Source organism: Prunus persica, chromosome G8 (genome assembly GCF_000346465.2).
Source record: "Prunus persica cultivar Lovell chromosome G8, Prunus_persica_NCBIv2, whole genome shotgun sequence".
Classification (NCBI taxonomy): domain Eukaryota; kingdom Viridiplantae; phylum Streptophyta; class Magnoliopsida; order Rosales; family Rosaceae; genus Prunus; species Prunus persica.
The window spans coordinates 8,944,078-8,958,140 of NC_034016.1; the positions used below are offsets into that span (position 1 = coordinate 8,944,078).

The window sequence follows — 14,063 nt, forward strand, 5'->3', positions numbered from 1 at the left end:
CACAACTATCCATTATCTTTTTTAATTCTAAAATAAATTTACTTATTCTTAAAAAAAAACCTCTCGCAAGCGCGGAAGCGCGTGCAGATAGGCTAGTAATTTAGTAAACAACTTCACTAAGAATTCAGATTTTGACTCTCTCCAATTCAATTCCTTCACAACTGGATTAATAACCACCCCATAAGTCTATTTATGAATAAAAGTTTCGGTCAAATTTTTTTTTTATAAAATTGATTTTTGGGGATGGTGGGAATGGAACCTAAGACTCCGCATGCCTCTCAAACCACCTCTTAACCACATAAGATAGAAATTCCAGTTTCAGTTCAAATCTATTCCAGCATAAAACCCATTTATTTATCATTTTCCTCAAGTTCATCAGTGAATTAAGTACTGACAAGAATTGGTGGCCAGTGCCTTTGTATGCAAAGCATACGTGACCCACTAAACCACGCGCTTCCTCCACCATCACAACCACACAACACTCGGTGGGACCAGCCAAGAGTCGTTTTTCCAGAAACTTCTAAATTACGTGGACCAATCGAACCGCAGAAACTGATCGGATCTCATCGCCCAACTCTCATCCACGAATTCTGATGGCAACCCTCTCCGCGTTGTTGATCTCCTCGCCACGTGTCGCCCGCTGCGCTACTCAATTTTATTAATCCAAGAAATCAATAAAATAATATGAGTAAATAAATAAATAAATAAAAATTCAGTTCTCTGATACCTTCTTTCTTTCTTGTTGTTCTGCTCGAGAGAACGCCTCTGCTCAGGAACCTCCCAGAAAAAAACAACTCCAAATTAGGGCTAACAAGCTCTTCTCTCTTCTTGTGATTTCATCGCCCATCTGTTTTGTTTTCCAGGAAAATTTAGATTTTCCTAGAAAAATTCCATTTCCAGGTGAGTGTGATAGTGTTTGTTGGAAACATCTACTGTTTGCTTTACTTTTTTCTTTTTTCAGCTACAACTTTCTATTTTTAATAGCAGTTTTGTTATGTATGTATGGTTTTCTTTTTTGGGTTATTGAAATTACCTCCATTTTGGTTGCTGAGAAAATGTTATAAGAGAAATGATTATTTTTAAATTTTTTAAAATTTAATTATTAAGAACTCAAAACGCAGAGGGAAAAGAATTCACCTGATTCTAACACTATTTCTACTTGTGGCTGAATGTTTTTGAAGTTTTCTTGGAGTAAAAATAGCAGCAGTTTCACCTCTGAAAATATGGTTCAGTTTTTTGAACTATATGTTGATGATGGACAGATCTGTAAATCTGTCCCTTACCGTACTTTTTTTTTCTACTGAAGTACAGAACTATATTTTTGGGGCTTGAAATGATTGAGAAAAGAATTTGTGTTCTCAGTTAAATAAGGTTTTTTTTTTTTTTTTGGGTGTGGAAAATAAGGGTTTACTTAGGCCTAAGGTTCAAAGGCAAAAAGTGGACTGAGGTTTAATTTTCTTGGATCATATTTAATAAATACAACAAGGTTAAAGTTAAATCTTTACTATTATACTGATAACCTTAAAACTACATCAACATTTATGACCTGACCAATATTTTCCCAAAATTTTATGGGCCCATAATAAGTTATGAACTATGCACTGTGTTTTGATTAATTTTTAAAACTTTTGTGCCGTTTTCTTATTAGAAAAATTATCCATTGCAAGATGGAGATGAGAAGAATTATAAAAACTGGGCCTCATGTTCTTCATCATTTGAGACTAAGTTTAGTTTGTTCCCCATTCAATCCAAAATCACAAATAAACTTGAAGCCTGAGATTTCTTAAGAAATTCAAGTTTGAGTATTTTTTTTACTTTCCCTTCTGGTTGTGTTCTTTCAAAGTTCTGTTGGTATGCGGAGTTTTCCAAGCAAGGTTGATCACAAACATATTTATATTGCTATGAAATTTCTGGTTTTTTGGTGGATGATTATTTTCCATGAATCTCAAGTAATTTAACATATACGTTTACTTAAAATTTAAACTGGGTTTGTTTTCCTTTTTTCTTGGTGCTAGCTCAGAAATTTTTAACTAAATTTGATAATTTGCTTTGCTGAAAACTGTAGAAAGTGAAGGGTTGCGTAGCTCATAAGGATTATCATGATTGTTACTAACTTACTTACCATTGTATCACTGATTTGAGTTGAGTGTTTAGAGTGTCTCACATGTTTCACATGTTTCTCTTTCCTCTATTTGTATTTGTATTTTTTTTTTTTCCTTCGTTTTTTTTTCTTTTCTGTTATTATGAGTGGTAATACTCCTGCAAGTTTGATGCTTTTATAATATGTTTCCATGTTCTTTTGCAGGTGTAGAAAGGCACAAACATATCTTTTTCCACAAACATGACATCAGATAAAAGAGTTAATTGTGTCTTCAGTGGAGGGTAGAACTTTGTGCCGGAATGTCAGACTTATGCTTGTATGAGGTAGTAAATTTTTTAATTTTTAATTTTTTATTGACAGTATGTGGTTGGTTGATGTGAACTTCTGCATAATACTTTTTGATTGTTTCCACTTGAGACTCAATTTGAGGTTATGCTAATTTCTTTTGCAATTGTGTGCTTATCATATGATACATGTTGGGACTCTGAGGGTGCCAGCTGGTTCAGTTGGTAAAGTTCTTGTCATCACACAAGGGGCCAGGGACTGAATCCTGCCTTCAGAGTATTTTGGATTTTCCTTCTTTATGGTAGGGTGGGATTAAGGGTTACCTAAAACAAAAAATATTGGGATACAGATACGCACTAGTTGAGTTGTTATAAGATTACAATCCGCATATTCTCATTGTTAAATTTCTGTAATAGGGTTTCTACTGGCTGTTTTGTCATATTTTAAACCTTATATGTAGTCGGATATGTTGGAGGATAAAACTACAACTAGTTTCTTAGAATACTTTGGTTTCTAATTTTTTTTCAGTAGCACGATGTAGTTTGCTAAATTAAGTGTTTTTGTTTTCTCTTGTAGTTATGGTTTGTAGTTTGTTTTGATTCTTCTAGGATTATAGTTAATGCATCTTATTCTCTCCCTTTTCCCTTAACAAGGTCTTTTTGAAATTAGGCTTACTTTATATATGTGTATATATATTTTATGGGATTAGGCTTACTTTATGTTTGTTGACTCTCAATTGTTACTTTATTTCATCCCAAAATCATTTTCACTTTTAACATGGTGCTGATGGAGTTAGTTAGTAAGTTGACCCCTTTCTTTTTTGGCCTTTTGTTTCGTTTTATATTACATGCATTTCACAGTTTAATTACAAGAGCATAAGACATCAAAAGTTGCTGCTTCTGTTTAACTTAATTTTTTTTCTTTCAAACTTTTGTGACTTAGGCAATTTCTTGTGGAATATTCAAGGGATATATATATATCGTGCTTTAGTAGTATCATATTGCTTTAGGGATACTTTTCCTGTGTTTTGTATTTACCAAGATGTGATTCGACGAGCGTTCTTATATCCTTTTTTTTTTTTTGCGTTGGGTCAGAAGTGTTCTTATATCCAATACCTGAAAAACATTGCATCAAGAAAATATTCTAAAGAAGCAAACGTGTGCCATAGAGGAAAGGTCCACTCATCTAGCTGGGAATCTGTTTCTACTGTCTTTGGGGATTTAAGCCTGTTTGCATTACTTTTAGATGGGAAGGCCTGAATATGTTAGGATTAGTTGTTTTAACGTCAAGGAATCGGACTTTGTTCGGAAGTGTCTTTGTTCTGTATGGAGTGGTGGAGTTTCTGTATCCAGTTTGTATTGTTTGAGTTGATACTAGTAACAGTATTTATTTTTATTTTTATTTTTATTATTTTTGAACAGTACATGTAGATTGTATTGTTTGTGTTGTGGAAGAGCAGAAACGTTATATGTCTGGTAGGACGACTCGACTACTTATGTGTCAAAAGTTAGATACACTTCATTTTTTGGTCAAGTTTAATTGCATATGTATTTTTTATGAGCTACTTTGTGAATTTCCATTACATCACAGTGCCTCTCATATGCGTCTTGTTATATCTTCATGAGATTAATTCATTTATTCTCAAGCGTTATGAACCTAGGCTATGAAATGCAAGCACTATCTTCATTCTGGTTTAGGCTGTTTAGGGAGTCCAGTTGAGCTGGGTCATTCCAGAATCTTTGTGTGACTTTATTCTCTTCCATCTCCCATCTATCTATTTTCTGTAGTTATTTAGGATGGGCCTCAAGAGAATGATTCGGAGATTTGATATCATCGGGATGTAATTCATCCCATTGTATTTACAGGCAAAATATTTATTATCTCTATGGGATTAACTCCCGCATTAACCTAAAGGGGGTATGGACCCCTTCCATAGTCCTGAACCGATCTTACTTGGGATCGCAAATCCCAAGTTTGTCTATGAAGAGCAGATCATCCCCAAGTCCTTGGCCACTGGTTGAAATGACCTCTTTCGTTGATATAGCTTTCTTCTTTTCAAAAATAAAATAAACTTTGTGTTTCTTTCATTTTTCTCCTTAACCTTTATTTCAGGTGGGGGTGATAAATTTTTTGTGTTCCCTTTTCAACTTGCACTCCTTAGGTATTCAAAATTACGTTAAGTAGTGGAATTTTCATTTTGGTTGTCTAAAATTTTCAGTTAATAAACTTAGAACATAAATGTCAAGGTGTTTACTAACGAGGGGTTAGTGGAATTGGTCAGGCCCTTGGTTTGCTCCATGTGGTCTGAGGTTCAAAACCCTCAAAGGTACCTACCTAGCTATTTGCCAGTGTTTTGTGCCTCTCAAAGATTGTAGGGCAGGTGGGGGTCCAGTTTTGAATCTGATCAGCAAAGTGGATTAGTTTTCTGGGTATTTTTAAAAAAAAAAAAAAAAAAAAAAAAGGTGAAGATGTTTTAAGGTGTCTTATTTTGATATTCATTCAATTGGTTATCTTCCGTAACAGAGACATGTAGCCATTGATAAATGGGGTTGATAAAAAAGGTTAGCCCATTTACAATTTAGCTCCCGTGATTGAACAATTCCATTAGGACAATGCATACCAACTTCATTTTCCCAACAAACAGGGAATGTTTCCATTGGGTGCTATAACATGGTGAGTTTTCCAGTGCAATGATATAGTGTGCATGTCAAGGGTCACATAGGTTGGGAAACAAAAGTTGGGAGAAAAAGTTGGGCTATTAACCATTTTCCATTCCATTATGTGACAGACAAAAAACAGTTAGCCACAATCCTTTTTTATTTATATTTTTTAAAAGCTGGGTAATGCTTTGGGTCTTGGCGGCTTACTTCTCACATATAAGTAGTTATTGAATCATAAACTGGAAAAATACCTTTTCCTGTGAACAGCTTTAATTTTTCATTCAGAACATTTAATTTTCTAAAGTGTTTTAAAAGGTTTTGTTTCATTTTCCAAGCATCTTATTTTGCTGTTGCTATGTTTTTGTTACGCCACATCTGAAATCTGTTAAATGGAGTTTGATTCCTGATAGTATGTACATATTTTCCCTATGAATTATTTTGGCTGTGACTTAAATTTTTGCCTGAAAGTTATAATGATTAAGTTTTTGGTTTGCCTTTCCGTTCTATGTATTGATGGATGTTTTTCATTTTTTCCAGATTATTTTGTCTTACATCTAAATTAATGACATTGATGTTACAGCTTGAAGATAACGCGTGGTATGAGTTTGGTGAGAGTGACGACCATATAGTACCTCATCCTGGCATTGAGCATGATGATCAGTTTCCAGTAGAGGGTGATAGTCGTAAGAAACCAAGGCGTGATCTAATTGGCATCCCAAGTAGTGCAAATTGTGCAACTATTTCTGAACTTCAAAGAAAGGAGAAAACTCTGACTAAGAAGAGTACCATGCTGGAAAAGGTTTCATTGTCCAACACACCCGATGGTGCGTATGCTTCTTCATGTAATGGTGACTCAATCAAAGAAGTGACAAGCATAGCATCTGATGATACAGGGATGTCCAACCATTGTTTAAAAAGTGGTAATCCAGATTCAAGCGGTAGTGATGCCAAAGACAATATCATGGGCGACGGATGTACTGTAGTTGATAACAACTTATATGATTACCCTCTAAATCACATATCCGAAACAGATAATGACCTCAGCTTCTTGGATAATGATCGTGAAGACAGAGATAGCAGCGATCTTTTATATTATGGTTGGTCGGATATAGGAAATTTTGAGGATGTTGACAGGATGTTTAGGTACGCTCTATGGCCTCTTCTCTTACAGTAGTTTTTTATTATCTTTTCCTTTTGTGTGTTACATACAATACATACATTTTTCAGATAGTGATTGTAACTTGTAATATGGGTCTCTGGTTCTGTCGCAGAAGTTGTGATTCAACATTTGGGCTAGGAAGTCTCAATAATGAAGATGAGTTGTGCTGGTTTTTATCTTCAAATTCTGCTGAAGGATCTGAAGATGCGTTGAAGTCTGGCATCAAGTTTTCATGTTCAGAGGCAACTGCAAAAAGTCTATCGGAAAACGGTGAAGCTTCCAAGCTGGAAAATGTGGATCCTTTAACCAATGGTCTGAATAAAAAAGGGACTTCCATGGGTGACAACATTAGTTCCCCAGGTATGGATGCTGGTGTACGGGATACTCTTGGCCACTTATCAGTTGTGAAAGGCTCAGATGCAAAATCTGAAATAGGGGATGACTTGACGCTAAAAGAACAGGTTTGTATGGTCTCTGCATGAAAGGCTACTATATTTGGATTTTATATTGTATTTTCCTGGTGAATGTCTGAAGGATCCTGGATAACATATTCACACACTTATATCATTGGTGGTATTGAGTTCGAAAGTGGTGGAGCTACATTTTTAATTTTGGGTCCAGTGGGAGTGGATGAGATTGGCTACGATTGGGAATTAGTTGGAATGTCATGCTAGATTTACATAGGAGAATTACTAAATAAAATATAAAAATAAATTGGGGTTGGCTTCAGCCCCCTCCAGCCACAAGCTGATTCTGTCCTCAATGATGTAGCATAGCAAATTAATTATTAAAAAAGGAAAAAGATTCTGAAATGGAATCTTGCAGGTCAATGTGCATCCAATATCTATGACTACATAGTTTTATAGTTGTGAACATAGTATATGAAGTTCTCTAATGGGCATAGAACCTGCACTTAGCTTCACAGAAATCTTAAATAACTGCAATCCTCCTTTTTTTTTTTTTGCCTCCAATGATGCTTTTTTCGATCTTTGGACAACCATCAGTGTGGTTCATCTTAGGGCACGGAATTGTTAGAAGTTTTTGGTTTGTGTTTGAAAGGTGTTTGCAATTCTTCGCAAACCTCTAAATGCTTTATCCATGTTAACATCAAAAAGTTTTCAGTTACATATTTATCACCACAGTGCACCAAAGTGACATTAAATGCAGTAGCAAACTGTTCTCTGAAAAATAGTATTAACAGATTCTATATTTGCTGACAGATTAATTTTGATAAAATGCAGCCAAAGCACCACAAACAACCAGAAGGGGAAAGAATAGACCGATATGTAGAAAAGGGTGGTTCATTTCCTCATTACAGTGACCTGAACCAATTTCAGAATGCAAACCATCCCTATGCAGACTCATCCTGTCAAGTTTATTCTACTCCTGCCATTCATCAGCATAAACAAAAAACGGTAACTGAATCTGTGAGATACATGCCGACAAATATTCCATATATGCACTTGGACTATAGTCATCCATCAGATCAAACTTCAGTCTGCCCAACTGTATCCGGCACCCAATCTGACAATAATATCCGCCCATGTCCTTCTCTGAAGGAGACTTCCTATGCATCAAATCAAGTACTGTCCATGGAGAGTTCTTGTGGTCCATTCAATGCTCCTTCTGTAGTAAAGAAAGAAAAGCAACTGTTGTCTGGGGATTATGAACCCCCATTTTCTAAATGTTTTAACATTTTGGCTATCGAAAATCCAGAGACATATTGTGATCCGGTTTCAGTTCAAAAGAAAGTGCAGCAATCTGCAAATGAGACTGAAGGCCATAGTGATGTTGAAGGAGGAGCCAGTATAGGAATGCAAGCAGAATTTGATTCTTCAGATCTACAGGAGAGCTCTTGCTTGAGCTCTGTGCTGGATGAGATATCACTAGAAGCAACTAGTTTTCGCCAGCTTCAACAAGTAACAGAGCAGGTATACTAATTTACAGAACTTTACAATGCACATAATTTAAATTCATGCTTGCACACGCACTTCCTGATAGTGCCTCATCCAGTGCACAATGTTGTGCAATTGTTTAAGAACAGGAAAGACAAACGAACTCAAGAAACCAAAGCAAATAAGTAAGATAAAGAACACCAAGAATTAACGTGGTTCAGCTATGCACCTACGTCCACAAGGCAGCAACAATAAATCTCCACTATATCAATAATGGCTACAAGAAAACATCTTTATGAAGCCTCTAGGTTCAAGGCCTGATGAATGACTAGAAAGAACAAGAAGAAGAAAACAAGGAAACACTCTTACCTATTTTCTTCTCTCTCACACATTTTGCCCTTCAATATTCTCTCTCTCTCTCTCTCTCTCTCTCTCTCTCTCTCTCTCTCTCTCTCTAAGTCCTTGAGTGGTATTATGAATATTTTTCTCTCTTGCTCCCTGATTCTTGTAAACGAGCACAGCTGCTCTCCTTGTATAGCCATGATAGTGGGGTTCATCAATTGGGAAAGCAATTCATCACCAAGTATATGAAACCTTCTTCAATTGGGAAGCTCATCATTCACTGGAAAACCTAACACACAATACAAATATGAGGTGGATATCATGAATTTCTATATTTGAGAGTGATGATATCAAGGAAACTTAAGGATTGGAAGGGAAAAGAAGTATGAAGCAGAATCCCTAATTTAAGATGCTCTTCTTTGGAATGAGGTTGCCCTGCTGTCCCAGAACTTGGGAAAGGAAGAGTTTTTGTTGAATATAAAATAACTGTTGGCCGACATCCTAATAGCTTAAGCTTTTGGGAGCAATGGTAAATGAACAAAAATTTATAGGTTCTAAGCGTCTTCAATGGATAACAAAGAAAGCATTCCTTTTCAATCACTTACTCAGCCTCAAACATTTGGCATAAAGCTTGATATCAATTTATTATCTTTCCAAAGTATATGGCCTTAAAGAAAATGTGACCTTAAAGTTATAAAAAGTAATCAGTGGAAGATATGAAGATAAAAGTAGAAGCCATTGTTTAGTGAATGCTCAGAATAAAGTACTAATCCCAAATTCCTCTTAGTTGTCTATCTCAACTTTCTTTTTATTTTAATAAAAAATCCTCCACGGAGAGAGGTGTGAAATTTTGGGGCAGTAGGAGGTATGGTGGAGAGATTGTCTTTGGCAGAGCTTACTCGTGCTACCACAGAGAAATGCCAAATCTAGAAACTCTTTCATTCTATCCCTTTAACAAACTGTTTTGCTTAAAAAACTTTACTTCACTACAGTGGGTGGTAATAGGACACAAAAATGTCTAGGATGAACAACTATTTGGCCAAGATTTTGGCTTAGTAAGAATTGTTCCAATTCAATAATCCTGTATGGTCTGTATGGTATGCTGCAATTGTGGTGTAAGTATGGGCTGCATGGGAATGGATAGAATGCGAAAGTTGTCTAGAGGCACTAGTTTGTGCCGGGGACAAACATCGAAAGGGATTCTTTCTTTCACTTCATGTTGTCTTTTTTTGAGTTTTATGGTGAAAGAGTGAGGTTTTGTGAAAATGGGCAACAGCCTTTTGCCACAATATATTTTGTTACTTTGTTATTGTGTTATGTGAGATTGGTACTCCGAAAATTAGTACTTTGTGTCTGCTGGCAACGTAAATATTTACTTTAAATTGAAGTGCATGGTAACTTGGAGAAGCATACATATTACGATTTACGAGAACCTTGGGTTGATTTGTGGAGAAGTCAAAATCTCTTCTAGTTAGAACCAAAAAAAAAAAAAACCTCTTCTAGTGTGTCTTACTTTTTCTGATATTTATTTTAATTTTATATTTTTTTATTAGAGTTATGCAAATGCATTGGTCTGGAAAAAAGTCGTGATATTATTAATACTTTAGTGAAACTTCTATATGATTAATTGATTTAGTAGTAATGTGAACACAAAAATAGACTTCTATGTTAAGATTTTACAGATGTAAAGTCATTGTGCATTTAAAACTTTACTGATAGAAAAGTTTCTTTTGTGGTTAAGCTTTCTTATATTTACTGAACCTTGTTCATTTCAGTTGGATATCAGGACAAAACTGTGCATAAGGGATAGTCTGTACCGCTTGGCAAAGAGTGCAGAACAGAGGCATAATTGTGCAAATAAGAAAAGTGGCAATATAGACAGTAGAGAAGCAAATGGAGTATTGTTGCCCCAAGAAACAGACAAGTATGTCACTATTTCTCACTGTTCTGTTATTTTCTTGTTCTGATTCTTATTTTCCTCGACTGGTTTACTACCTGTGCATAAAGAACATTATAGAATATAATACTGCTACCTAAGTATGTTGATGAAATATGTGAAACACTAGGTACATTGACATTGCTTGAATCTTTTATGACTACTCATACCGTATTGCTATCTTCACAAGACATTCCAGTTAGTTTACTAGTTGTGCATTCCCGCACAGTGCACTGTTTTTGACCGCTGTTTTTACTTACTGTATGTGTGCTTATTTATTCATACATCTAAAGGTTTTAGAATATTTACACTCATGGAAGAGTTTATGTAAAAAATTGAACATCTCTACTAGTTCAGATACCCACGGTAAATTAACCCAAATCCAGTCAGTAAGTGGTTTAAGGTCATTATTGGGGATCACTACATTTCGGTCCACTATCTTTCAGTCCACTCTCTCTAACTGGCACGATCGTCCTCCCTTCTCATCTCTGTCTTTCTTGCACGAGTGATAAGGACATCTTTGTCAAACCCATTAGGGTTTACAAACGAAAGAGATGGAAGAGGGAATTATTAATTAGTTTCCTAATTTATTTGTTAGTTCCTAGGTTCTCTAAGTTTTCCAGATTTCATTAGGATTTCTAAGTTTCCTATTTTATTTGGATTAGGATTTCTTTCCTAGAATGAGTTTAATTTTTCTTTTCACTCTAGGGTTAGATTATTATAAATACCCAGTCTATGTAATTCATTATAGAGTTGAGATTTGAGATATTAAGAAAAGTTTACTTTCCAGAGATTGGAGACTCCTTGGTGTGAAGCCAAGGCATCTTTTTACCACCTATTTTCTGTTTTTCCATTGTTTTCGCTTCCGCTAAATTACCCAAATACTCAACTTACCCATATCCTACATCAACGAGCTTCCATCCTCGCCTTCGCACTTGCGGCTTTCCCTCATTGTCGATGATGGTACAAGAGAGGTGTTGATGAGAGCAACTTCAGCGATGACATCAATTACCATTCTAAAGAATAGTCCATCAATTCGTTTATATTGATAAAACCATCCATACAAGATAAAAGAATACAAGTAGTCAACAAAATCCATCTATATAAGCAGAGTGTATCAATCAATACACCAATGCCTTGTCATCCTTGCTAGTGACCTATGTACTGCCATCGAACCATTGCTTTCAGGAATGCTTTAAAGTGATACACCTGCAAAAGGAATTCAAATGGGGTGTGTTATTTTAATTTTTGGTTTCCTGTTGTCATCATTCAATCTTCAGGTGGTTGTCTTTTATCCGGTATCAATTGTCAACAATGTGTGACAAGGGGAAGGAGAGAGGCTTGTGTGAGTGAGAAGGGAGATATTGCGGACTGGGTGGGGTTGGAATGAAATGTAATTATCTTTAAACCACTTTTGACCTGATTGGGGTTAGCATAACCTGTGGAAATCTTGGCTCTCGAAGGAGAATCCGCTCTGATGAGAACGTCATGTCAAATCATTTATGGGGATGGCTACTCTCTAAACATGATCATTTGGCAGTATAAGCATACACTAATGCAGATTGGGCTGGCTGTACAATAGACTGAAACATTTTTAGGAGAGGAGCAATAAAAGACAATTTGGTGTTCATAGATCTAGTATTGAAGCAGTGATAGCTCGTGTTATATGTGAGTTATTGTGGTTGAGTTTGTTGAAAGAACTATGAGTTGTTTCTGAAGGCCCCATGAAGTTTTATTGCAATAATAAAGCAGGTATTACTGTTGCTCATAATCCAGTGGGGCATAACTGAACTAAACATGCTGAATAGACAGATATCATGGAAAAGTTTACTGGTCTTATTTGCACTCCATAAGTGAGAACAGAGGATCAACTTGCTAGTAGCCTAACTAAAGGAATTTCAAGAGTAGAATCCGAGACATTTATGCATCAGCTTGAGGAGGAGTTTTGACATATGACATCTGGAATCCTGGATTGTAATCAGGCATTCGATAATTGTAATTAGACATTATGTAATTAGCCGACTTGTACTCGCAGGCGTATATAATGTAATTAAGTTTGCTTGTATGCAAACCAAGTACGGTTTAAAAACTCTGCAGAAGAATAATACGTGGCCAACTATTAATTTTTTATTTTTCTCTTGGCAAGATCAGTAGCTCATCCAACAAAATGTGTAGTTGGTTTGCAGGACCACCCCTCATGCAGTTTTCTGGACAATTTGGAGGGAGATGAATAGGGTGTAATTTTTAGGACAAAGAGCTGTTTGTTGTGTAGCTCAACAGCTACGTTTCTAGGCGTCTTTTGGAAGTTAAATGCTAGGAATGTATTAACATAGGTGAATTCCGAGAGTTGGTGGAATAACTTTTTTGATAGGAGAGTTTGTAGAATTACTACTTTTTTAGGTGTGTGGTCTGTATATCTGCATTTTTTGTTGGCTGTTTAGGCTTTTGCCATTTATTAATACAATTTGATTTAGTTGATAAAAAAAAATAAGGCAGAAAAACAATGCAAAACAAGTTTTGGATGGATTATATCACTAGGACTAGCAACATTTTAGGAGGTAAAGAAAAGCATGTGTCACATCTGCTTGATGTGGGATTGGCTATGATCAACCTTCTGGAACTGGAAAAATTAATTGTGCGCTTAATTCTGTTTTTGGTTTAGAGTTTTAAGATCTTATGAGTAACTCAATTTGATCCATAAACGTCTAGGTTGGGGCAGGCCAGTCAGGTTCTCAGGTAAAGTGCCCTCCTGAGGGCATTCTATTGTGTTTGGGTATGCTCTTACATGGCTGAAATGTATTCTGAAAATACATGAGAGCTCTCCCTCTCTCTCACGACATGGAACTAACAAAATAACCTAGTTAGATTATATATATATTTTCTTCTGATTTAAATAATCATCTTGTTCAGGTGCATTGCGTTTATGGATGTGGAAACTGATACAAACCCTATAGATCGGTCCATTGCGCACTTATTGTTTCACAGGCCCAAAGACCCATCTGCACGACCTGCTAATGATCCCTTATCTCTCAGGTCTAGTGCCTTGGTAAGCCTTTTATACCTCTAAGAAGATTTTATATTATGAAAAGTTGCTGTCTTGTATTTACACTCAGTGGGTTTCCAATTGACAGATTCATGGGTCTGTGAATAGTACGCCTGGAATGCCTGAAAAACAGGTTTTCCCTGAGGGAACTGCTGCCAGTGATAGGGAAAAAGACGGCGACGAGTGACAACAAATAATAATATACAGTGAGGTGAGCATCCACAGAGATGTAGTAGTGAATTATGTATATCTTTTTGAATTTGATGCATGTCATCGTGTTATGGATGACATCTAATGATGCCCAAAATGGAAGCCAGTTCTGATTCCATGTTTTGGTTTTTCAGTGAATTTGTATTTGATCTTCTTTGTGTATACCTGTAACGCCCATCTCAATACAAGTTATTTACCAGCTCTCTGTCACTGATTCTTAGTCATATAACTGTTCCAATCATTTATTGGCATGGAGCATCTACTTGCTATCCATTTGATTGACAGTACTCTGTGCTGCACTTATCAGCACGGACTACCATCGGATGTGCGTACTGATGATGTTTCAGCAATCGTTCTGTGTATGAGTTGTGCTAAGGTCTGTCGCCAATGCTCCCATGTGATTCTGGACCGCTGATGCATGTGGGATCAGCA

At 36.1% G+C, this 14,063-nt stretch overlaps 1 protein-coding gene across 4 annotated transcripts; it reads left to right on the plus strand.

The window, feature by feature from the left end:
- LOC18767758 (protein LNK1) lies at positions 642-13,855 on the plus strand. Of its 4 annotated transcripts, none has more exons than XM_020569835.1 (8): positions 642-900; positions 2,312-2,424; positions 5,627-6,189; positions 6,318-6,666; positions 7,447-8,136; positions 10,218-10,366; positions 13,289-13,424; positions 13,510-13,855. In XM_020569835.1, exons 2-8 carry the CDS (start codon positions 2,401-2,403, stop codon positions 13,606-13,608), a joined length of 2,010 nt encoding a protein of 669 aa, XP_020425424.1. In that variant the 5' UTR covers positions 642-900; positions 2,312-2,400; the 3' UTR covers positions 13,609-13,855. The 4 variants fall into 4 exon arrangements, with proteins under 4 accessions (XP_020425424.1, XP_020425422.1, XP_007199726.1 ...); XM_020569833.1 differs by having other exon boundaries at positions 712-900; positions 2,306-2,424; positions 7,426-8,136; XM_007199664.2 differs by having other exon boundaries at positions 712-900; positions 2,306-2,424.

Excerpts from the sequence above, each read along its gene's own strand:
- LOC18767758 (XM_020569833.1), top strand. The coding sequence starts at position 2,401 with ATGTCAGACTTATGCTTGTATGAG. Across the intron at positions 6,190-6,317 it reads GATGTTGACAGGATGTTTAG|AAGTTGTGATTCAACATTTG; the intron begins GTACGCTCTATG and ends GTTCTGTCGCAG. Across the intron at positions 13,425-13,509 it reads CTCTCAGGTCTAGTGCCTTG|ATTCATGGGTCTGTGAATAG; the intron begins GTAAGCCTTTTA and ends TCCAATTGACAG.